The following is a 25,150-nucleotide window of genomic DNA, read 5'->3' on the forward strand; positions in this document are numbered from 1 at the left end:
CTCCCAGCTCACAGCCGTTGCCAAACCCCACAGTTGCAGCCAACACTCAATCACTGCACCGCTCAGCTACCTACCCAATACGCTTATACTAGTCATTGGCATAGGCCAGGGTTACCCAATTAGTTTTCCCCAAGGGCCAAATTATGTCTAGGGTACCAAGCCGAGGGCCAGGGGCATTGTGCCGAAATCGTGCACGCGTGCGCACATTTTTTTGTTTTTTATTCAGGGTTTTTTCTGTTATTTTAGGCCTGGCATTCTTAAATCCTGTGTTGAGGGTCACACAAGGAAAAAATGCACTCTGGAAACATTAAGCAACCAACCATTTACTTGCTTGAAAAGTAATACAGACTAACAGCAGCCAGTTGTCAATGCTTCTGGGAGATTCTACAAAATGTCTTCTAAATCCTAAGGCCTCGCTCACACACATATAAAACAAGTGATGCATGCTTCAAGGGGGGGGAGGGGGGGGTGAAGCCGTTTCAATTCATTCCCGTGGTTTTGAATCGCTGACTTGTCGCAGGGCTTCATGGCTTCACCCCTGCTCCCCTGCGAAAAACTTGTGTTGCTATATCAGTGGTGCTCAAAACCTTTTTCATGTCAAGGACCCCCAAAATGTTATGTGTTTGGCCGCAGACCATCTGAAAAAATGTGAAAATATGTTGTTCCAGGGACCCCCCAGAAGCAAAGATTTCAGTTAAAGATGTTCGCTTAAAAAAACATTTTCACAATTTTTCAAAATAAACAGCAGATCTACAAGCATGAGCTATGAGCTTGTAGGTCTGCTATTTCTGAATAGCACAAAGTATAAAATAATGGTTAATGACACAGTATGCGTTCCCGGTTTGAATGGGTTAATCAAACCGGTGGTTTCCTCAAAAATGAAACAAGTTTGGGAAACACTGCTCTAGTGTGTGTGTGAGACACAACAAACCTTTGATGAATCATTCCAGGAGAATATAGTGGGCACTGTAACGGACCCAGGACAGAAACCTTTATTTTTGAAAGGAAACTCCGGAAGCGCACTGGGAGCAATTGACTTATAAAAGGCCAGTCCAACGTGAGCTGGGGGAGTGGAGCAGCAGTAGACAGCACGGAGACTGAAATGTTTGTTTGGCACGGAGCCACAAGTTAAATGAATGGTTTGTGAAACTGGATGGACGGACCACCAAACGGAGGAAAGTGAGTGCCACACAAAAAAATGAAGAAATGGAAATGCTATTTATTTTTTTTGTGGGATTTCTAGTACGCTGTGTTATTGATGGAGTGACGGACATGCCACTGGAAAGGCACCTGGTTACTTAGCACCTAGCTGGAGAGGGGAAAAGGGTGAATGTCATTCTTATTGTTGTGGGTTTTATTGTTGTGGTTGGTACCTTTTTTTATGCTGTTTGTGGTTTTGATATATGCACTTTTTATTGATTTGGATTGTGTGTTTGTTATGACAGTTTATTGATTATACGTTTATGCTTTGTTTCAGTTTTCACGTTGATTTATAATAAAGAACCTTCAAAATCATCAGTCAGACTCATAGACTGTATAAAATGAATGGTTGTTCATTGTTCAGCTGTGTGCAATCCGCCATCTTTCAATATCGTGTCATATTGCGTCATATCCTGCAGAATGACACCAGACAAATCATCCTGCCCCCCCAGAGCATAACCTGCTTTATCGTCAATTTTAAAATAAATGGGAACATAGTTTACCAAAACACATATCATGATGATTGAAAGGAGAATTTAAACTAGAGACTGGAAGCATATAGTGTTTATGACAATGTTTATTAAGGTAAGAAAATCTAGTCTAAAGTTTGTCCAAAAACCCATCCGCTTGCGTTAAAATAAATTCTTTCCAACACCAGCAGAGGTAAAACGGCGATACTACAGGCCATTCATATGAACTGTCTCTTCCGTATTGGCGTCAATGTAAAATTCTCAGGCTGGCCCCAGGCTGTTCAGACTCCAACCTCTTTTCATGCCCAGCAGGGAACCGCAAAGGGCACCGCGTCGTCCCTCAGATGCGGTTTCCCGTTGTAGTCCCTGAAGCAGAAGGAGGGGAAGTGCTCGTGGCACAGGCACGTCTTGTTGGTCGGCACCAGGTGCTTCATCCCCAGACTCTCAACCCATTGGTCGGCTAGTTGAGGATGGCTCAGGGGGAACCTGTGTGGGGAGAGAAGAGAACCAGCAGCCAGAGTGAACTCACATGAGGTTGTTGTACCGATTACTGATTACCAGTGGTGGAAAAAGAACTCAAATTCTTTACTTAAGTAAAAGTATCAATACTGCACTGTTGAAGTACTCTGTTACAAGTAAAAGTCTGAAATTCTAAATTTACTTGAGTAAAAGTACAAAAGTATTGGCATCAAAATGTACTTAAAGTACCAAAAGTAAAAGTACAAAAAATGTTTGAAAATAGCCGATCTACAAGCTCACAAAGCGATGCGTTGTGAGCTTGTAGATGTGCTATTTTCAAATAGCCTATGTATAAAATAAGGCTAAAGTGGTTAATAAAGAAGTGTTTTAATCCCGTTTGTGGCCAATTCTGTCGGAAGTTCCCAATGGGCGGTACTGACGGGGCGCATCCGGTGAAAGCCGGAATGACACTCAACGTAAACGAGGAGGAGGGGGAGGGGGGATGGCGTTCGGCCACAGACGGAATTAAAACACTTCTTTATTGAAGAATATGGACTAATACATTGAACAAACACTCCGGACACCTAGTTAACATTTGAGGCAAGCGGATAAGCACCTTATATTTTTATTTGTACATGTTTGGAGAAATACGGGCTTTACTGATGATATATCCAGGGCAAACTGGGGGGATGGTCGCTAAGACTCTCGTAGATCAACATCGATAAAATACATCTACGAGAGTCTTGATCTAAGGCTAGCTAGGTAGGTCCTAGCCCCTACGGAACCTCTCCCTCCGCTGTATAGCTCCGAGATGAGGTCCCTCGTTAGTTACTGCCGTCTGTTTTCGAAATGGTCGCACGTCTTCCACTTTACATGTTTCTTACCCCTTTATGCACATCGTATCCAAAAAGTAAAGCATTTCCGCCACTCTCTCAGATGTTTTAAGTTTTAACGCGCCATAAAAGCTATCCAACGGGTTGAAGAAAGTATTTAATTTGCCTCGGTTTTCACCCGGTTCCATAATATTTTGCATTAGAAGATGCAATTCAACATTTGACCAGTAGGGTCATCAGTAATGTTATCTCTACGGGCGCAACTCTTGCGCAATGTCTTAAAAACCATGTAACCGGATGAAAACCGAGGCAAATTAAATACTTTCTTCAACCCGTTGGATAGCTTTTATGGCGCGTTAAAACTTAAAACATCTGAGAGAGTGGCGGAAATGCTTTACTTTTTGGATACGATGTGCAAAAAGGGGTAAGAAACATGTAAAGTGGAAGACGTGCGACCATTTCAAAAACAGACGGCAGTAACTAACGAGGAACCTCATCTCTGAGCTATACAGCGGAGGGAGAGGTTCCGTCGGAGCTAGGTAGGTCCATGTATCTATCTCACATAAACTATATAAGTCTCCAGATCAACTCTTACCTGTAGAATCTGATCTCAGAACCCTTGACGAACTTGTTAGAACATCCATAAGCTGCACAGATCACAGGCATTATGGTGAGCTTTAGATACTGTTATACTCCTCAAAATAGTGTAGAAAAAGCAGAGACAGTAAAGTATGGAGGTTTGTTGTTTTCCTCTGGAGCTTCTGCAGCAGCAGCACAGCAGCAGTAGTTTCCGGTGGTGATACTGACGACACTGCCCTCCAGCGGCCCCTCCTGTCCAATGGCCATGATTTAGAGCAGTGGTTTTCAACCTTTTTCATGCCAGGGACCCCTAAATTGATATACATTTGGCCGCGGACCACCATCTGAAAATGTATTGTGCCAGGGACCCCCAGAAGCAAAGATTTGAGTTAAAAAATCTCCTTGAAAAATTAATATATTCAAAGATTTGCACACATTTTCAAGTTTTTTCAAAAATAGCAGATCTACAAGCTCATAGCGCGGCACTCGGTGCCGCGCTATGAGCTTGTAGATCTGCTATTTTCACAATGTTTAGGGGGGGGGGGGGGGTTCCCAGTTCAAATGTGATTATTTTGGGGGGTCGTGGCCAGAAATGGTTGAGAACCAGTGTTTAGATTTAGGTTATGATGTGCCAATAACTCTATAGTTATTGGCACATCATAACCTTTTTTTACATAATTTTTTTTTACTTTTTTACATAACCAAGGACCCCCCATAACCCCCATAATAGTGCACACATGGAACTAAATGGGCCCTCATATTATTATGTAACTTAGTTACAGACCCTTACGGGTCCATTTGGTTTCATTTGTACACTCTCGGCGGTCCATGGCCTAATTAATACCAAACTGAGGGGTCCTTGAAATTAAAAAGTTTGACAACCACTGTTCTAAGCCATCAATGAAATGGTGGGCCAGAACATAATCAACAGCTAATTTAAGAAGTGGAACTTGCAACAGTCACACCACCTTATACAATAACCGTGATGCTATTAAAGTTAATATAATAAAGATGTGTGTGGTATAACTGCATACTGACAGAACTGTGTGTGTAATCAAATGTTATTGCTTCTGCACTGGTCTTTAATAAACGACCATTAATCTGAAGAAGATCTGTCTGTCATCTTTATGGTTCATAAAGTTTTATAATAAATAACACTGGGGGGCATGTACTCAACTGTGTTGTCTCATGATTACAGGTTTACAGGTAGACTAAAGTGGGTGACATTCTTTGTTCCTCACACAACATTGGTCAGCTCAGCCAGTCACAGGATTCTTTGTATTCATCTGGTGGTAAGGCCGACCTTTACCAAACCTATAGAATCTATGCAATTAACTGGACAATGAATATCTTAAACTAGCAGTGGTGGAAAAAGAACTGAAACGTTTTACTTAAGTAAAAGTACAGTACTTGAGTAAATGTACTTAGAACATGTAAACTAGACATAGCAGATCTTAAACATATTTATAAAGTTTGCATACTAACAATACTGACAGAGCTGTGTGTGTGTGTGTGTGTGTGTGTGTGTGTGTGTGTGTGTGTGTGTGTGTGTGTGTGTGTGTGTGTGTGTGTGTGTGTGTGTGTGTGTGTGTGCGTGTGCGTGTGCGTGTGTGTGTGTGTGTGTAATCAAATGTTATTGCTTCTGCACTGGGATTTAATAAACGAATCTGAAGAAGATCTGTCTGTCATCTTTATGGTTGAAGCCAACGGTTGGCTTTATGGTTTATGCTTCACTACATTATAACTGTGAACTTTACACAATTAAAACACTTTTTTGTCTTCATATGGTTGCCTTTGTACCTTTTATAATAAATAACACTGGGGGGCATGTACACAACTGTGTTGTCTCATGATTACAGGTTTAGAGGTAGACAGTATGGGTAACATTCTTTGTTCTTTGTTCAAGCCAGCTGGTTGTGCAAAACAAACAAAACATTAACATTAAGTTTGTCACCCACAATAACTATTTTGAAGTGCCAGAGGAGCAGGTACATCACATATAGGCTACACAGAACACCCAAACCACATTAACACACCTGTTATATCAACAGAGCTTCCAACCACTTTAGTTTATTTTGGGTATGTCATTATAGGTGATCATAAAATACAGATATATTTGTATTAATATTTTGTAAGTAATTCAATAGGGCGTATAAGTGCTTCAACCTTTGTATTAGGCCGTAGTAAATAAAAAATAAACGTCTTATACAGAATGATAGTGATATAATGATGTGTTATTTTGCTGTTATGAATAAAGTAGTGCCCAAGACCAACAGTAGGGGGCAGCTTTGCGCCAACGGGCCTCCAAGGCGAGCCATAAAAAGTTATGCTCCGTCGCACGACTCGAAAACAGCCGATCTACAAGCTCACAACGCGTCACTTCCGTGACGCCTTGTGAGCTTGTAGATCGGCTGTTTTCGACGCGCGCGACACCGCCGCGCGACGAAGGCTTGAGCCGGAAACGCAGAAGAAGAAGAAGTCAACAGTTTCCAGTCACATGCAGGGTTGCCATGTCCACATATTATAAGCGACTTTTTCTTTTTCTTGAAGTTGCTTTAAGTATTGGTAGTTGTAAATATTGGTAGATGTAGGTAGTTGTAGGCTACATATCGGCAGTTGTAAATATTGGTAGTTGTGTAAATATTGGTAGTTGTACATATTTGTTGTTGTGTAAATATTGGTAGTTGTGTAAATATTGGTAGTTGTACATATTTGTTGTTACGTAAATATTGGTAGTTGTGTAAATATTGGTAGTTGGAGTCAGTGAATTGAACAAATACATATTAATTTGGGGGTCCTTCCTTGACATGAAAATGTGTCAGAACCACTGGTTTAAGCAACATTATGAAACAAGCCCAAAATAACTACACTTTAGAAACAAGCCCAAAACAGCTTAACTGTGTGGTTGTCAAACTGTTTAATTTCAAGGACCCCCTATAACTCTGATAGTGTACAAATGGAACCAAATGGTCCCCAGCTAAATGACTGATAGTTTGGAACTAAATGGGGCCTTACAGGTTATAACTCAGCAGACCCAGGTGCCCAGTTATCTCCACCCCTAAGTGCCCACTTGTCCAGGTGCCCACATGTCCCTATAGTGCCCAGATCGTTTTGGGCACTAGCCATCTACAAATATTTTGCGACCCCTGTAAAAGATTTGTTTTGATGAAATGTTTCAGCGTACAGGTTTAAAGTGCTCATGCGGCCTATCTGCAGTGGTTCTCAACCTTGGTTCTCAGACTGTGACCCCCCAAATAACCATATTTAAACTGGGTAACCCCCAAATAATCATATTTGAACTGGGGACCCTCCACCCTGACAGTTAAGCACTTGGAACTGTAGGAGTTGAGGCATTATGTTTAGTTTGACTCAGTTCCGCAGATAAATATTGTGAAAATAGCAGATCTCCAAGCTCACGCCTCGTAACGCTCGTAGATCTGCTATTTTCACAATGTTTGCCTCTTTCTTATATTATTTGATCATTTGGCCAATGTATGACCAGTTTTTATAGTAGGCCTATAGTTTGTTGATTACTTGATGCAATAGAATAATGGTCTTTTTAGGTATATAAAAAGGTCTTAAAAGTCTTTAAATTGTCCCTTCACTGTCATCTGGGGTTCTGGGGATCGGGGACCCCCCCCCCCCCACACACAAAAAAAAAGAAGAAAGAAAAACAAATCATGTCGGGACCGACCCACAGGTTGAGAACCATAGAGACCACCTGGTTGCTTATTCTCTCTCGCAAAACCTGGCAACACTGGGTCACATGACGATACCAGTCTATGTTGGCTAGCAGAGCTAGCATGCTATGCTAGTAGTTACTACCGCCGCTGGACCGGACGGACGGACTCTACGGTGTTGGTCAACCAGAACTAACTGGACTCAACACACTGACCTTATAGGTGAGTGAAGCTAAAGCTAACACACTGCTCAGCGTGTATACATACAGTGCGTGAGCTAATAATGTTAGCTTGACAGTACTAAGAGAGTGTTTCTGTGTGTGTGTGTGTGTGTGTGTGTGTGTGTGTGTGTGTGTGTGTGTGTGTGTGTGTGTGTGTGTGTGTGTGTGTGGCTAGCATGCTAACATGCTAACAAACGTCAGTTGAGTTTTACTGGCCTTGTTTTATAGCGTGGCTACAAAGTACAGATATTATTAATGATACGTATGATATATTCATTTAACGTTGATATGCGTGATTTAACGCTCATAATGATGTGTGGATGTGTGTGAAACTAGTCTAAACTGGCTGTAATAACACGTTAACAACAGTTTGTTGACACATTATTGGAGGATGTGTTGACGTTTAATAAAGTGCGTATAAACTGTTATAACAGTAAAACTGTAATGACTGCAATGTACATGACTAATGTAAATGTTACAACTGTTACTGTAAGAACACAGAACAGTGTGAGTTCTGTTGGTTAAGGTTTCAACCACCAACTGTTTCACTATGTGTTGTGTCTGTTTTGTTTTATGTGGATTAAGTGTTATATGCTTTTTGTAATTTACTTTGTACTATTATAGCTAGATTTAAAATCTACAGTGTCTGAACACAAAGCAAAACAAAAAGCTAACTTTTCGTTCAATGATTCATTTATCGCATTTTTGTGTAAACAACGTCAATATTCAACAGAAATAGGTTGAAAATGGTTATTTTTGACACCCAACTAGGCCTACCTGTTGGGTAACAATCCTGGCTCATGGGGAAGTTATTTTAACCAATACAATATTCTTTTAACTCATCTGCATGGTAGAATATGTTATATAACTAGTACATCTGTATGGTAGAGTTTGTTAATACAATATAATGTATACAATCTGTATGGTAGAATATGTAAATACAATATAACTTATACAATCTGTATGATAGAGTATGTTAATACAATATAACTTATACAATCTGTATGGTAGAGTATGTTAATACAATATAACTTATACAATCTGTATGGTAGAGTATGTTAATACAGTATAACTTATACAATCTGTATGGTAGAGTATGTTAGTACAATATAACTTATACAATCTGTATGGTAGAGTATGTTAATACAATATAACTAGCACATCTGTATGGCAGAGGGTGTTAATACAATCGACTAATATTAGGCTAAACCTTTTCCAGAATTGCAGTTAAACAGTAAAATCCTCAGTACAGAACAGGGTCCAATTTGGTTCCATTTAGTACACTGACTGCACTCCCAGAGTGACAGGTGGATAAATGGAACACTGAAGATTGTAAGTGTGTGGTGTTGTCTATGAGAAGGTTATGGATCAGTAAACATAGATTATGTCACTGTTTCTCAACGCCGGGTCCAGGGTACCCGTAAGTGTTACTCAGAGAGGCGTACAAATAGAACCCAAATGGACCCGTAGAGGACCCGTGTACGACTCTCAGAGTTGAATTAACACTGAGGATTTTACACACCCACAGATAATTCTTTGATCAAATTGTGGTCTGTGGCCTGATGCATATCGTCTATGTCAGGTGAAAACCTCATACGTCCAAAACTGTTACTTTTCAGGATCCAAATTCAAAAGCATCAAAAGTAGAAGATCTACAAGCTCGAAGCGCGTCGCTTCGCTTCGCGTTTCGAGCCGCGTTTCGAGCTTGCAGATCTGCTACTTTTGATGCTTTCATGTGACACTAGTATGATCAAGTAGGGCGTTAATTTACACAAAGTTAAAATATGGAGATAAGAGGCAACGATAGGAACCTGGGGGTCCTTGCAATGAAAAAAGTTGAGGATCACTGTGTTAAGTTGAGGATCGCTGTGTTAAGTTGAGGATCGCTGTGTTTAGTTGAGGATCACTGTGTTAAGTTGTGGATCACTGTGTTAAATTGTGGATCACTGTGTTAAGTTGAGGATCACTGTGTTAAGTTGTGGATTGCTGTGTTAAGTTGTGGATCGCTGTGTTAAGTTGAGGATCGCTGCGTTAAGTTGTGGATTGCTGTGTTAAGTTGTGGATCGCTGTGTTAAGTTGTGGATCTCTGTGTTAAGTTGTGGATCTCTGTGTTAAGTTGAGGATCGCTGTGTTAAGTTGTGGATCTCTGTGTTAAGTTGAGGATCGCTGTGTTAAGTTGAGGATCGCTGTGTTAAGTTGAGGATCGCTGTGTTAAGTTGTGGATAACTGTGTTAAGTTGTGGATCGCTGTGTTAAGTTGTGGATCGCTGTGTTAAGTTGAGGATCGCTGTGTTAAGTTGTGGATAACTGTGTTAAGTTGAGGATCACTGTTTTAAGTTGAGGATCGCTGTGTTAAGTTGTGGATCACTGTGTTAAGTTGAGGATCACTGTGTTAAGTGACACTTGGCCAACATGCACAGACAGGCTGAGAGGTGTTGACACCGCAGACAGAGAGGATTGTGTAACAACGAGGGCTCTTCTGGTCCGGCTAGTGTCAACTTAACTTGACCAGAGAGATCATCCCAACTCATCCCATGACACATCATGATGTCACATCATGGCCTTGGCTTTGTTTTGTGAATTGTAACAAAAGTGTTTCTAGGAAACTTTGGCTCTTATTCAGAACAAAAAGATAGTATAATGGTGTAGAGCGCTGCAACCATCCATTCATTTCTTGGCTATTATTCTGTTTATTCCTTTTTTTGATTCATCAAATAATCTTGAAGCATGTTTTTAAATGTGTAATATGTCAACGAATCGACACAAAACATTCTAATTGATCATTTTTTTCACTGTGTATATATTTTCAAGCGAACATTTGTAACTCAAATCTTTGCTTCTGGGTATCCCTGGAACAAAATATTTTACAAATGTTAAAAAAATATATATTCAAAGATTTGCACACATTTTCACAATTTTCTTGAAACATAGCAGATCTACAAGCTCATAGCGTGGCACTCGGTGCCGTGCTATGAGCTTGTATATCTGCTATTTTTGAATAGCCAAAGAAATCCTAAAATGACAGAGATGCGTTTCCGGATGGAATCAATGGGTTAACCACTTAAGCCCTATTTTATACTTGGTTGTACAATGGTGTCATGCCACAATAGCGACGCATTTGGACGTTTGAGATCAGCTTTTTCCTTTTTTTCCATTGAAAAAAAGTTGCACCCCCTATGATGACAAAAAAGCTTGACTCATGGATTCACACAGTGGTGTTGATGCTGAATACAGCATATATACCGTTTTGCTTTACTAGGAAAAGTTACATCCGGCGATTGTGTGAGATTGTAAGAGACGCACACTTCCCACCCAGTCCCCACCCATTAATTCTTAATGACTAGATGCTTTCTGCGTTTGTTTAACTCAGCGGGGGAATTTCCTGTGCAAACACTGTGTATTCTATTTAGAGTCACACCATATGAACTCTAGCGTCCCTAATTTATTCTGGGGTGAGCATTCGTTGAAAATTACAGCAGATCTACACGCTTGCGCGTCGGTATTTCTTACGCTACACCGTTGTAACAATGAAGTATAAAATAGGGCATACGTGGTTAATCACATTAACCCATTAAGACCTGGAACTGTCATTTTTTGATTTGAGCTAAAAAGCATTATTTTACACTTTGGCTATTCAAAAATAGCAGATATACAAGCTCATAGCGTGGCACCGAATGCCGCGCTACGAGCTTGTAGATCTGCTATTTTTGAAAAATCGTGAAAATGTGTGCAAATCTTCTGAATATATATATTTTTAAAGCAAACATTTTTAACTCAAATCTTTGCTTCTGGGGGTCCCTGGAACAAAATATTGATGGGGTTCCGCGGCCAAATGCATATAATTTTGGGGGTCCTTGACATGAAAAAGATTGAGCACCACTGATATAGAAACATAGGTTTTTCAGAAAACTGTTGAGATTTAGGAGACATGTAGAATCGGCTTCAGGTCTCAATGGGTTAATAGATTCATTGATATATAAAAATATAATATTTTCTCACTTATTCTAATAATTGAAAAATTAATCAATAGAATAATCACTAAGAAAATAATCAATGGTACAAGCCTTCATGGGAAGACATTTGATTTTAAATCTAGTTGTATAATGTTGGATTAAATTGCAGCAGTATGCAATGAAGCGGCTCCCCGGACAAAGGTAGCTCACTGATAAGCTGTACAGAACATTGGACTTGGATAGAAAATGACAGTGTAGGTTACTTTAGGTCATCATAGGCTGAGTTAAAGAAAACAAAAACAAAAAAAAACTCTTAACTTCAATTAATCAAATCCTCGGATTCAATTAATCAACTCTCTTCATCACCAACCGGTTCTCCAGAATTCCCTTTTCTACTCTTTACTTCAGGGGTCTTCAACGTTTTCAGGCCAAGGACCCCTTGGCTGAGAGAGAGAGAGAAAGCAGGGACCCCCATTATATATTGTATTTTTTATTTTCATAGATTTCATAGGCAGCTTCATAGACTTGTTTCACAGCACTATCATGTTGGATTCATGTTAATGTGTATTTCCAGACATTTAACCATGCTCTAAAAACAATACTTTGTAAACCTGACCTTTCACTCTGTTCTTTCTGTACTTTTACTCTTTTTTCCCCCTATACCGAACCACTTTGCCGAAAATAGCAGATCTACAAGCGCACAACGCCTCGCAGCGCGAGGCGTTGTGTGCTTGTAGATCTGCTATTTTTGGCTAAAGTTCTCCTCAGAATAGGGATGCTTGGTTGAAGTGGTTAATGTAAAAATCACAAAGATTTGGCGGACCCCCTGTACTAACTCTGAGGACCCCCTAGGGGTCCCGGACCCCCTATTGAAGACCTCTGCTTTACTTGGTATTACTCATCCCGTACACACTCATTTTGTGACAAGAGGCTTGGTTTGGCCGTTTCAGTTTGAAGGGATATTGATTTTTATAGCGTGTTCTCACTCAGTGTGAATAAAAAGGCCTCTTTTGAACCCGGACCCACTGACCTCCCCCATCGAGCAGTTAAAAGCAAGCAGAGGCCGGTGATGTTGTGGACAGCTGTGCTCGACATGTCTCTGATTGGTAGAAGGGCTGTTTAACCCATTCAAGCCAGGAACTTATCACTGTCATTTTAAGATTTCTTTGGCTATTCAAAAATAGCAGATATACAAGCTAATATGAGCTTGTAGATCTGCTATTTCTGAAAAGAAATCGTGAAAATGTGTCAAATCTTTGAATATATATATATATATATATATATATATATATATATATATATATATATATATATATATATATATATTTTTTTTTTTTTTTTTTAAAGCAAACATTTTTAACTCAAATCTTTGCTTCTGGGGGTCCCTGGAACGAAACATTTTGAGATGGGGGTCCGCGGCCAAATACACACATTTCTGTTTGCCTTTTTTAGGCTTTGTAAACAACAATTGCACAGGGCAGACAAATAAACTTTCCTGTTCTACCCCGGATTTGAACCTGGGTCTCCTGTAGCATTGAGCTAAATAGAGCCTGGCTGCTTTCTCAGGGGATCACATTGAATCTTGACCTTCATGTAAAGATTTGTGTCAAACCAGAAACGGGATCGTGTCAAAGGTCACGTATCAAGGAGACCAAATACAACCGTGTTAACATACTTGACCATACAGATTGGACAACATTTTATTCATTACAAAAAGTTACATTGCTTTAATATTATTAGACTTTCAAAAATTGCCAATCTACAAGCTCACGCCTCGTCACACTCGTCACACGCGTTGCGAGCTTGTAGATCTGCTATCTTTGACAATCTTTGGTGAAATGGATTGAAATATTTTTCAACATATCAATTTGTACAGATGAATGGAAAAACGATTCAAACCATCATGTAATATTGTCACACCTATGTGACAGTAACTAGGCCTAAATGTAATCGACCTTTTACCGTCTTTGAAGATACGCACAAGTATATCCACGTCATACAGATTTTATTTAGTATGACTCCACTGATTGTCATTTTGTTTTCTGATAGCATGCGGCTTTATTTAACTTAATCCACTATAAAGGCTACACAGAGAGGTATGTGTAGCTGCTATGCTGTCTTACCTCAGGTACTTACAGTGGTGGAAAAAGTACTTCTTTACTTAAGTAAAACTACCAATACTGCAATATAGAAATACTCTGTTACAAGTAAAAGTCCAGAATTCAAAATCTACTTCAGTAAAAGTACAAAAGTATTGGCATCAAAATGTACTTAAAGTACCAAAAGTAAAAGTACTAAAATGTTTGAAAATAGCAGATCTACGAGCTTGTAGATCGGCTATTTTCAAATAGCCTAGGTATAAAATAGGGCTAAAATGGTTAATGTATGTTTTATAATATCATCATTTATATCTGAAAAGTAACTCGTAACTAAAGTTTTCAAATAATTGTAGTGGAGTAAAAGTACAATATTTGCCTCTGAGATGTAGTGGAGTAGAAGTAAAAGTATTGGAAATTGGACATACTCAAGTAAAGTACCAATACCTCAGAATTGTACTTAAGTACAGTATTTAAGTAAATGTACTTAATGTACTTGCCCCCCTCTTCTTCTTCCCTTTCTCTTTTATGGAAATGACAAAAACACCTGCACATAAAATAATTTCACCCACTGTTTTACACAATATAGTTGATTCTGATCTGTTTCTGAGATCATAAGTCCTAAGTTATGATTTCACAGACAGAGAGCTGTTTGAAGATGGGGATTTTTCACCCAGTGGAGTGGTGTGTGTGTGTGTGTGTGTGGGGGGGTGTTTGTGTAAAAAGGCCTGCTTAGATACTCAAACAGGAAAGGGCTGCAGCACCAGTGTTGTTGCCATGTCTGCTGCTTATTATAAGCCGCTTTGGGCTTGCTTTTCTGTTAAGTTTCTTGTAAATATTGGTGGTTGGTTGCAGGGTTTTTTGGGCTTGTTTCTAAAGTGTAGTTGCTTATTTGGGCATGCTTCCTAAATGTTCTTTAAACCAGTGGTTCTTAAACGTTTTTATGTCAAGCAAGGACCCCCAAATTAATATGAATTTCTCCACGGACCCCCCCCCCCCATCTAAAACTATGTAATGCCAGGGAGGGACCCCCTTACCAGATTTGTGGTGTTAAAATGTTTTTAAAAACATACACAAATTGTCACTTTTCTTAATAGTGACAATTTATAAAAATAGCAGATCTACAAGCTCACTACGTGCCACACAGCGACACGTTGTGAGCTTGTAGATCGGCTATTTTCAAATAGCCGCCACATACAGGGTTATAGCGCTCATGTGGCCTTTTGGGCTTGTTTTCATAGACTGCTGGTCGCTTATTTCTCTCGCAATACCTGGCAACACTGGTGCAGCGCCATGAAGGCCGGTGGGGATTTCAGAGCCATGCAAACGACCGATGGTAACCTCTTGTGTTCCCGTTTTTCTTTTTTTTCCCCTCCCTTCATGTTCCCTCCCTCCTCCCCCTCACTCTGGTTCTTCTCTTCTCTGTCTCCCACAGGACAACTGTAGGAAGGCTTTTTGTTTCTCTCCTCTCTCCTCTCTGCTTCTTCTTGTTCTCTTCAAGAAGATAGTATTGACTCCCTCCTAAACTCCTCTGTCCATTGTCTGGGCACCTCCTCCTCCTCCTCCTCCTCCAAGGCCCATGAGCTACAGTCGTGCTGTCAGCATGATGATGAGGATGTTGAACCAGTGAGTCTGTGGTCTCACATGGACACAATGAATAGACCATATTAAAGAACACAATACTTCAGAGGTAAGTCCAACCGTACATACACTAGACTAGACCAGGGGTCTCCAACCATTTTCAGGTCAAGGACCCCCTAACTGCGAGAAAGATGAAGCAGGGAGGACCCCCACTACATATTTTATGAAATTGTGTTGCATATTAAACTTTTTCATAGATTTCATAGATAGCTTCATAGACCTGTTTGACACACATTATCTTTTCTGTTAATATCTTGGATTCATGCTAGGGATGCAAGGGGTGTTTTACCGCAATGGCGCAACGTGCCAATGACGTGTTTTTAAAAAAAAAAACGTTCAGAACCCAAGATATCATCATTTGAAGATTTGCTGCTCCATTCACTTCTTGTTTAACTTATTACTGAAAAAGGCTGTATCTCGGCTCCTGAGCACTTTATTTTTACTATGTATTTTTGGCTGGCACTGCACAGTTTGCAATGATATTTTTATTTCATTGGCACTGAATGAGTTAATTGATTGTTCATAACCGTATCGATCGATTAACCGATTAATTGATAAGCAGCGTTTTTTAGGATCAAAGGGAAAATTATTGTCCGAAACCGAAAATTAGTGCAGATTCGGCAGAAACATAATTGCCTTGATGTATATAACATTAACGAGCATCAACGAGCATCATCTAGACAGACACAGACACACCTGCCCTCTGCAGTGCTCTATGAGTCTGTCTCATTTCTCTCCAAAGGCCCTTGAATATGATGGAATATGATTAAGGATTACTGTGATTATGGTAAGCTCACATTTATATCACGCACACCATACCTCTAACTTGCACAGCTTTTTTTGTTAATGAATTGAAAATCGATACATTTAATCGAGTAAATTCTTAACGGCAGATTAATTGTTAACAACACATTCATTGCCAGGTATTAATTAATGAATTAATCCATCCGCCACTGCCAGCGGTTTTAACTTATTTCGGGTATTTTTCCAGTTCTAGCCTTCTCTGGAAGTCAAAGCATCATTCATAGGTTGGCGAAGAGCGCCCTCTTGCGTAATCACTAAAAACGTGCTTGCGCCCTCTTGCCAATGACGCAATATTGCGTCATTGGCAGTCAATGTGTTAACCCGTTTTGGGCGGGAACCCCTATTTGTAACTATACCTTTCAGGACGGGAACCCCTTTTGGGGTTCCTGTTTCTATGTACAGTATATAGCAACATACATTTGTTGTAATTTTTGAATAAATATTTGAAGTTTTTCAGAAAACTTAGGTCAGGATTTAGAAGGCGTTTTTAGAATCGGCCTCAGGTCTCTAATATCCCTAATTCATGCTGATGTGTATTTTCAGTCCTTTTAAACCCTCAATATTTAGTCTACTTGACAGTTGGCTCTGTAGTTGGTCTGCTCTTTTTCCCTCTACACCAACTCTCCAAAAACAGCCGATCTACAAGCTCACAACGCCTCGGTTTGGTGATGCTCTGTATTGGCTGAATCAACTTGGTTTGTGTTCGTTTATGTGCTAAAAGAGTGACTTTGAGAGCTGTTTCAGTGTACAATGTGAGTAAATTAGGAGCATATATATATATTTCTTTGAATTCTTGTCCACCTTTTTGGAGTTACATCATGCCAAGGTAACTACATAATCCAGACCTCTACCAAAGTGGTCTTGCCCTTTAAGCCCTATTTTTCTATTGTTACTGTCGGGCAGAAACCTCATCTCCATGTTCTAACCTTTTGTGTTTTTTTTGTAAATTAATGCCCTGCTTGATCATAGTACAGCATCTCACAAACGTAGCAGATCTGCAAGCTCCAAACGCGGCGCGAAGCGACGCGTTTGGAGCTTGTAGATCTGCTACTTTGGCTATTTGAATTTGTTTTGGACCTATGAGGTTTCCACCCGACAAACTATATGCTGTCATGGAAAATCTATTCAGCCAGACCTCATTATAACCCTACACACAAAATGTATGTCTTTTTTTTTTAGATTGCTTTAAGATAGGGCTGCAAAATGAACAAAATGGATGGCCTATTTCAGTATCGCAGTTGATGTGCCCAGATTGTCTGCTTTGGAAAATACTGGCCCGACCTTTTTTGACTTGTTGATCTCAGCCTCACTCAGTCCCTCAGAGGGAGTGCAGCATCAGTAGCGTTAGAACAGCGTGCTTCTCAAAGTGGGGTTCCAGGGGGTCCCCAGCTAAATGTGTTTAACACTTTTCCTAGGCTATTTGAAAATAGCTCACAACACGTCGCGATGTGACGTGTTGTGAGCTTGTTGATCTGCTATTTTCAAAAAATCTTTAAGAATTGAAAGATATGGGTACATTTCAAAAGTCTTGTTTGGGGGTTCCCTGGCATAAAATATCTTCATAAGGGGGTATAATCGATAATGTAATGTCACTGCGACGATGCAGAATCGTCGACTGCATCTTGGAATGGATTAATTTCCACACCTCTAGTCAACAGAGTCAAATGAGGACTGCACCTTGGCTCAGTGTAAAATACATATCTTTGTCCGAGGTGTGCAAGAGCTGACCAGACTGGAGACATCATGCAACACAGCATGCCCGTAGCTTCCTATTTCTCTACACTGCACTCTCTCGTCTTAATAACTTAATAATAACATAATATGGTATAAAATAAACCAATCCCTATTTATTTTAATATTTTGTTTACCTAGCACCGCGTATCTTATCAGTAGGGGCACAAGTCCGATATCTCATTGTAATATCTTCCTACACCACACATATACAATAGTCATGTGAACACAAGACATGGTCTCTCTATGTTCATGTCATTGTAGTGGCTGCAGCGGTTGCTCAGGAGGTAGAGCATCCGTCTGGGAATCGGAAGGTCCTCGTCTCCTCCAGGTTTTGTGCCATCCTGTTTAGAGTTCTCAACGGCTCTGTAAATTTAAACCCCAAACCGACCCGAGTGAGTCAAAGCCCAAGCATAATCATCACATAATAATACTGAGCCCGAGACCGACCAAACATGAAAACTAACGGAGAACACGAAAGTCGCTTATTGCGAGAAAAGGCTGCGCAATTTACGTGGGCAGTGGCTCAAATCACATAAGTCAGAACAGGGGAGGGAGAGAGAGACCGTTGCATTTAATTAACTTCTCATGCTAGACACCACTTCTTCTAGCAGGGTTGTGATGGAGTGGTTTCATCACTCACTCTCTCACACTCACACACACACGCACACGCACACGCGCACACACACACACACACACACACACACACACACACACACACACACACACACACACACACACACACACACACACACACACACACACACACACACACACACACACTCACACTCACACACATCCCGCTCTCTTCCATTCTCACTAAAGAGTTAACAAAGTAAATATACCTCTTTCCTTCACCATTTCAGTAGCATACAGTATTGGTTATTACATTTCCATTTACACATACAGTATATTCACACAGGAGTTCTAAATAGAACCCTGCAACATTATTACACAAAAATAATGGCCAAACCAAAGGACAAGTACATGGTTTTCTATTTTTAGGTTGTTGTGAGCTGCTTCTCGTTGCTGTCGGCCATATTGATTTGTTGAGTGTTGGACCTCGATTCTGTCTACCAGAAACGTTCACTCATTGCTTGCCCTTGTTTAAGTATTAGAACCGGCAGTGAATTACCTATTACTTGAAATATTAATTTATTTATTGTGCAGTCCGAGTCATCGAGATCTGCATCTAATGATGTTTGTGTCTGTGAAGCCATGTGTGGATTGAGTGATGCGTGGGAATGTTGTACCAGGAAGTCATGACGTTTTCAAAAGGTTAGACTCACACAAGGGGCCAAAAAGAACAGATCTACCAACAGATCCCCATTCAGGCTATTCCAGTCCCCTCGCCCCTAGAGAGCCCCTCTGCTTGCCCTCAGGGATTTCCTCATTCGAAAAACTGATGCTTTTCTCTCGTCATGGGCGTGTCGGTAGTGATCAAATCTGTTCATTTTAACATGATAAAAACTACAATAAGGTTACAAGAAAAGAATCACACCTAGCTGTGAAGTGAGCGGTGCCTTTTGATGAGTTAATTTCATTAAGCTATATGAACTAGAGCAGGGGTCTTCAACAGGGGTTCCGGGGCCCCGAGGGGGTCCCCAGAGTTACTACAGGGGGGCCGCCAAATCTTTGTGTGATAGGATCATGTTTTTTACATGGACCACTTAAACCCCAGCATCCCTATTCTGAGTGGAACATTAGCCAAAAATAGCAGATCTACAAGCTCACAGTGCAAGGCGTTGTGAGCTTGTAGATCTGCTATTTTTGGCAAAGAGGTTTTGTGTAGAGGGAAAAAAGACAAATACACATTAATCAAACATACACTGATGATGATAGTGCTCTCAAAGTCTATGAAGCTGTCTAAGAAATCTATGAAAATGTTTAATTTACAACACAATGTTATACAATATGTAGTGGTGGGTCCCTGCTTCTTCTCTCTCTCAGCCAAGGGGTCCTTAATCTGAAAACGTTGAAGACCCCTGAACTAGAGGAACAATGTTAAATCCCTGTCCACATCATTTCCAGGCTGCCCAACAGCACCGCCGGGTGGCCGACAGCTGTTGTTGCCGTGCTCATACAGCCGCGCTCAGTCCATCAGTAGAATACTGAGTTCCCACCTGATGTTGTGTGGGAGTTCTGACTGCTCCACACCGTACTGAATAACTGCTAGCTTGCATAACGTCTTCAGAGTAGGACTCAAGTCTAGGATTTGCAGGTCTTTGGTACTGTAGGATCCTCCAAAGAGGACGACGCGATCTCCCACCACGCAACAGCGCATGCTAGACCAAGACGGGCCTTTCCCCTTGGGCTCGACTTTCGTCCAGGAAAAAGTCTCCGGGTTGAATTTCCACAGGTCACTTAAGGTGGTTCCCCGGGTGTCACGATGACGCCCGGGTCTGTCGCCACCGATCGTGTACAGCTCTCCGTTGTAGGCAAAGGATGAACGCAACCAGCAGCGTCTTCCTGGACGCTGTGCGGAAGGCGTGTTCAGCCAGCTGTTGGTCTCGGTGTCGAACACTCTGATGTGGTTGTGGTTCCTTTCACCCCCAAATATAAACATATGTGTCCCGATGATGGTGGCAGAGTGTTCTGATGACGCAGGTGGGGGACTGCCTCTGGAGTTAATTAAAGACCAGACCATTGTGGTGGTGTCCAACTTGCAGATGTCATTAGTGCGTCCTCCGGTCAGCTCCTCGTATCCTCCGTGAATATACATGACCTTCCTCAAGACACAGGCCGAGTGGTCCGTCCTCCCCTCCGGTACAGTCCCAGACACCCTGGGGTTGAACCAGCTGTGGGTGTCGACATCAAACGCATAAAGCATGTTGCTGTAAGGAGGACACCCTCCCCAGATGTAGGCGATGTATTCTATCAGCACAGCTGTGTGGCCATCGTTCACATTGGAGTGACATCGGTCACTCCAAACGCCACTTTGTTCTACTCCGGTTGTCACCGTGGTCAACTTCCTCCAGCGTAAAGACTCTGTGTTGAAAACGTGGGCGTGAATCCTAGTCCAAGGCGAGTCGACGATGTGATAACTCCGACGCTCAAAGGCGTACACCTCGTGCTGCACTGCAGCAGCAGCACAATAGATTCCTTCTGGTCCATTCACATGTACCGTCCAGCAGAACATTTATCACACCGTAAATCCTTTTGGATCCGTAAAGGCTCGCTCTGAACAACACTAGAGTCCTAACGTGCGCGTCTATCGCTTATATTGCGACAGTGGCACAAATGTCACGCAAAGCTTGGCCAAGCCACAAAGCCACCCTATTCTGGGGGGAACATTAGCCAAAAATAGCCGATCTACAAGCTCACAACGCCTCGCAGTGCTTGTGAGCTTGTTCACAACGCCTCGCTGCTTGCTCACAACGCCTTGCAGTGCGAGGCGTTGTGAGCTTGTAGATCGGCTATTTTCGGCAAAGAAGTTTGTTTTTCATAGGGGGAAAAGCCCTAGAATCTACTGTAGGATGGAGACGGTCAAGACTACATTGTATACCATATGCACTGACCATTGTAACTTCTTTATATCAATGAATCTATAAAAAAAAAAAGAGTTATTTGTCATCAAATTCAATTAACTATTGCCCTAGTACATTTTCCACCAGCTGCCTGTTCTGACTTAATCTAACATTATCTCTGTACTGATATTTTTGGGACCTTTTTCTGCCTTTATTTATAGTTCTATAGTAGCGATGGACAGGAAATGGGGGGGGGGGGGGGAGACATGCAGCAAAGACCGTGGGGAACGGGACTCGAACCCGCGGTGCGCCGTCAGGCTTGCTTATGAGCCTAGGTGCCCGGACCTCTAGGTCAGGTCTGGGGCCTCTCTGCTGATATTTGACCACATTTTAGAAGTGACAATTGCTATCAAACGGTGTATAGTTTGCACATTTTTGTAGATTTCCGTATCACCATCTGGCATATAGTAACCCAGAATTGTGCATGTACCGTATATATCCAGAATCAGTTTCCTCTTTCCTGAAGGAAAGTCCATATGTGGCACATGACCAATTAATTTCATTTCTGCTTTTTGACCCATTCGCCTTATCTTGGCCGTGCCTCTTTGCTACACATTAATGTACCACGACTCAGTGTACAGTAGTTGACACTTTGTGGTGTATACTATGTTTATAGTATATTTTAATATTAACAAATATTTTGTTTATAGGTTTAGGTTGGTTTCGTAATGACAAGCTGCTGTGCAGAAGATGTCCACACTGACTGTGACTGATATCCCAGATGTTGGTCCTGGTAAGAATCATGTCTACTTCTTAAACCTATTTTTTTTGAGTATGTTGTGAGATGAAGGGCAGAATTTTTTTGTGTGTGCCTTTGTTGCTACGTATGTAGGCTATCAACGTCTTCAACGTTTTTCAGGCCCCTTAGCTGAGACAGAAGCAGAGACCCCCACTACATATTGTATAAAATTGTGTTGCAGATTCATAGGTTTCATAGTAGCTCCAGCATTGACTGTCATCGGTGTTGTGTAAATTGTTTTATGTTTATTTCATACATTTAACCGCTTAAACCCTGACTACTTAGTACACTTTACCTTTGGCTCTGTATTTGGCTTGGTCCTTTTTCCCTCTTTGCCGAAAATAGACGATCTACAAGCTCACAACGAACTTGTGATCGGCTATTTTCGGCTAATGTTCCGCAGAATAAAGATGCTAGGGTTCAAGTGGTTAATATAAAAATCGGTAACTCTGAGGACACCCTAGGGGTCCCGGACCCCCTGTTGAAGACCCATGCTATACAGTGATTTGTGTTGATAAGCTGCTTCAATGGCTTTATTTGAAAAATTGATGAAGAGCCGTTGAGGCGTGAGTCGAAACATCACTTTTTATGGTGGAAGCCAATAAACTTTAAATATTTTGGAGCACGATCCAGTGTGCATGCTTAATAGTTTTTTAGATTTTGACTTCTGGCATGCACCTGGCACACTATTGAGTGGATGTGCATGCTTTCTTGTTTGTTCATTTGAATTATTGACATTTTATAGATTTGTGATAGGCACGAGTTCGATCTTTTGTGCTTTTTAAGCCTTCAATATCGATTTTCATATTTAAAATATTCTATATAGTTAATATATGTTTTTCTTTTTTAAAGAATGGCTTAGTTACAACCAAAATATAGGCTAATACTACTGAACCGTAAATGGGCATTCATTGATTGTTCACACTGCCGGCTGTTGGATATTTCAAGGGGGTGTACGTGATATTGTTTTGTTAGAATAAGGGCTAAATTCCCCTAGTAATCATTGCTATAGACGGTTAAATGACAGGGGTCTGTATTATTCAATCGATCGATTGATTGTAATGTATTTGATGGTATGTCACTGTTATACCAGATGACAGTATTAATGCGTTTGATGATAACGTTCTCACTGTTCTGTAATCTGAAGACTCAGCTCTTCAGACTCACCTCAGCCCGTAGCACTTGACCTAGCCTTGACCTAGTCTCTGCACTTGATGTATATGTGTTTACCTTGTAGATTGTATATCACTCTGGATAAAGAGCGTCTGCTGTTAAATGCCTAAATTGTAAAATTGTTGTGTAGGGCTGTCACGATTACAAATTTATGTTGACGATTAATTGTCACTGAAATAATTGCAATTAACGATTTAATTGTGTGTTTGGCATTGAACACTTGGACATATGAATACAATTTTAATTTCTTTTTGCCTTTTGGGCTTCATAATAAAAAAAGTGCACAGGGAAGATATGACAACTTAAATATACAAAGAAATTATTGACATTTGATAATTTTATACATGTAAAAAATAGCAGAAATAGCTGATCTACAAGCGAAGTGACGCGTTGTAAGCTTGTAGATCTGCTATTTTTAATATTAGAAAATGTGTGAACATCATCTGCTACTTTTGCTATTTTTTTAACTGATAAAGACCAGGAAAGTAATTTTAGATTTTAACCACTTCATTCATTATTTTATACTTTGGCTCAAATCTTTGAAAAAAAAAATATATATATATATACTATTTTAACTACTCTCTAACGCCATGACACTGTTGTTGCCAGATGACAGTAAGGTGTTTGCCGGGGCCTCAGAGCTGCAGCTGGACTGCCTCGGTGAGGAGAGCGCCGGTGGAGGAGGAGGAGGAGGAGGAGGAGCGGACGTGAAGCACAGCGTCCTCCTGTCGTTGGACGTCCCGCCCCGCCCCCAGACCGATGACTTCTCTGCCGCAGCCGCCCGCCACCACACCATGCCTGAGATGAGCAGCCCACTGCCCCTAGAGGCCGCCGACATCAAGCTGGACCCCGCGTCATGTGACATGCCTCACAACACGGGTATGTGTGTCATGTTGTCACTGTGTCGGCTGTCCCAAACGTTTTGTTTTAGGAAATGGGACGGGCGGGGGGGGGGGGGGGGGATGGGGGGGGGGTACTGTTCCAATGGATCCAATGTAGTTATTATTTAGTCACAAGCTCTTGTTAATACGTTTCATTGGTTAAATATTTATAAAACCCACAGACACTAGGGGTGTGCCGATATATCGTCCCACGATATATCGCGATACGTTTTCGTGACGATGTGTATCGTTTTGGGAAAAAAAAATATTGTTTTGAGAAAAAAAAGTTTTTTTTTTTTACAATAATAATAATCAGGCATGCAAACAGCCCCGAGGTGAAAAGGGTGACAACATGTTGTTGTTTTTTCGGCTCAGGTGTCACACTATTGCCCTATTTGGATTCAAAACGGCTATTGTAGCTGAAAAGCTACAAGTTTGCATGTCTGAATAATGCAAAAACAGAATTATTTGTTTGCACATTTGCTTTTTTTCTCCCCCATATATTTTCATAATAAAAAAGTGCGTATCGTATCGAAGTTGCGAGCCCAATATCGTATCGTTTCGTGAAATTAGTGTATCGGCACACCCCTAACAGACACACTTTTAACCTGGACTCCCTATTTTGGGCATGTTGTCACTATTATAGTTTTATATTATACTATTAGTTAGATTTTCAAAAATGGCTGAACTAGCCGATCTACAAGTAGATGATATGCTATTTTTGCAACTTATGAAGGGCATTAATTTATGAAAAAAAAACATAAAAGTGAAATTAAATATGGAGATGCAATGTTTCGGCCCCGACATGGACACATTGTGATCATAGTTGGTTACAAGTGATGTTTGAAAAGCAACCCTGGAGGGCGTCTTTTAACCCTTTCAATCCGGAAACGCGTCTGTGTCATTTTAGATTTCTTTGGCTATTAAAAAATAGCATGAGCTTGTAGAAGTGCAATTCTTTTTAAAAAGAGCGTTAAAATGTGTGCAAATCTTAGAATATATATTTATACATTTTTATACAAAATATGTTGATATGGGGGGGGGGGCATATCATTTTGGGGGTCCTTGGCGTGAAAAAAGATTGAGAACCACCGATTATTATGGGTGCGTTCGGAAATGCGCACCGGGAGCGCGCTCAGTGCTCAGTGCTATATATCAGAACAC

At 40.9% G+C, this 25,150-nt stretch overlaps 3 protein-coding genes across 4 annotated transcripts in view; 1 reads left to right on the plus strand and 2 right to left on the minus strand.

Moving 5' to 3' along the window:
* Nucleotides 1-1,247: 1,247 nt before the first annotated feature.
* LOC311048298 (THAP domain-containing protein 1-like) lies at nucleotides 1,248-3,726 on the minus strand. Of its 2 annotated transcripts, XM_084061515.1 has the most exons (3): nucleotides 3,558-3,726; nucleotides 1,964-2,156; nucleotides 1,248-1,309 (listed from the first exon to the last, which is right to left on the minus strand). In XM_084061515.1, exons 1-2 carry the CDS (start codon nucleotides 3,626-3,628, stop codon nucleotides 1,970-1,972), a joined length of 258 nt encoding a protein of 85 aa, XP_083917641.1. In that variant the 5' UTR covers nucleotides 3,629-3,726; the 3' UTR covers nucleotides 1,248-1,309; nucleotides 1,964-1,969. The 2 variants fall into 2 exon arrangements, with proteins under 2 accessions (XP_083917641.1, XP_083917640.1); XM_084061514.1 differs by lacking the exon at nucleotides 1,248-1,309 and having other exon boundaries at nucleotides 1,669-2,156.
* A 3,594-nt stretch (nucleotides 3,727-7,320) lies between these two features.
* Nucleotides 7,321-25,150, plus strand: part of nr1h3 (nuclear receptor subfamily 1, group H, member 3) — a 43,599-nt gene continuing 25,769 nt past the window's right edge. The window contains exons 1-4 of the mRNA XM_084061367.1: nucleotides 7,321-7,443; nucleotides 14,926-15,180; nucleotides 21,844-21,926; nucleotides 23,715-23,984. Coding sequence (XP_083917493.1) covers nucleotides 21,884-21,926; nucleotides 23,715-23,984 — 313 coding nt within the window. The 5' untranslated portion in view covers nucleotides 7,321-7,443; nucleotides 14,926-15,180; nucleotides 21,844-21,883. The remainder of the gene's footprint in view (nucleotides 7,444-14,925; nucleotides 15,181-21,843; nucleotides 21,927-23,714; nucleotides 23,985-25,150) is intronic.
* Nucleotides 17,822-20,805, minus strand: LOC311050929 (kelch domain-containing protein 3-like; the record flags this gene model as incomplete). The annotated part of the gene is made up of 3 exons (XM_084065196.1): nucleotides 17,822-17,862; nucleotides 19,899-20,287; nucleotides 20,330-20,805. The coding sequence occupies 3 exons, from the start codon at nucleotides 20,803-20,805 to the stop codon at nucleotides 17,822-17,824; spliced, it is 906 nt and encodes a 301-aa protein (XP_083921322.1).

The sequence above is a fragment of the Gymnoscopelus microlampas genome (genome assembly GCF_963454915.1).
Source record: "Gymnoscopelus microlampas genome assembly, chromosome: 1".
Classification (NCBI taxonomy): domain Eukaryota; kingdom Metazoa; phylum Chordata; class Actinopteri; order Myctophiformes; family Myctophidae; genus Gymnoscopelus; species Gymnoscopelus microlampas.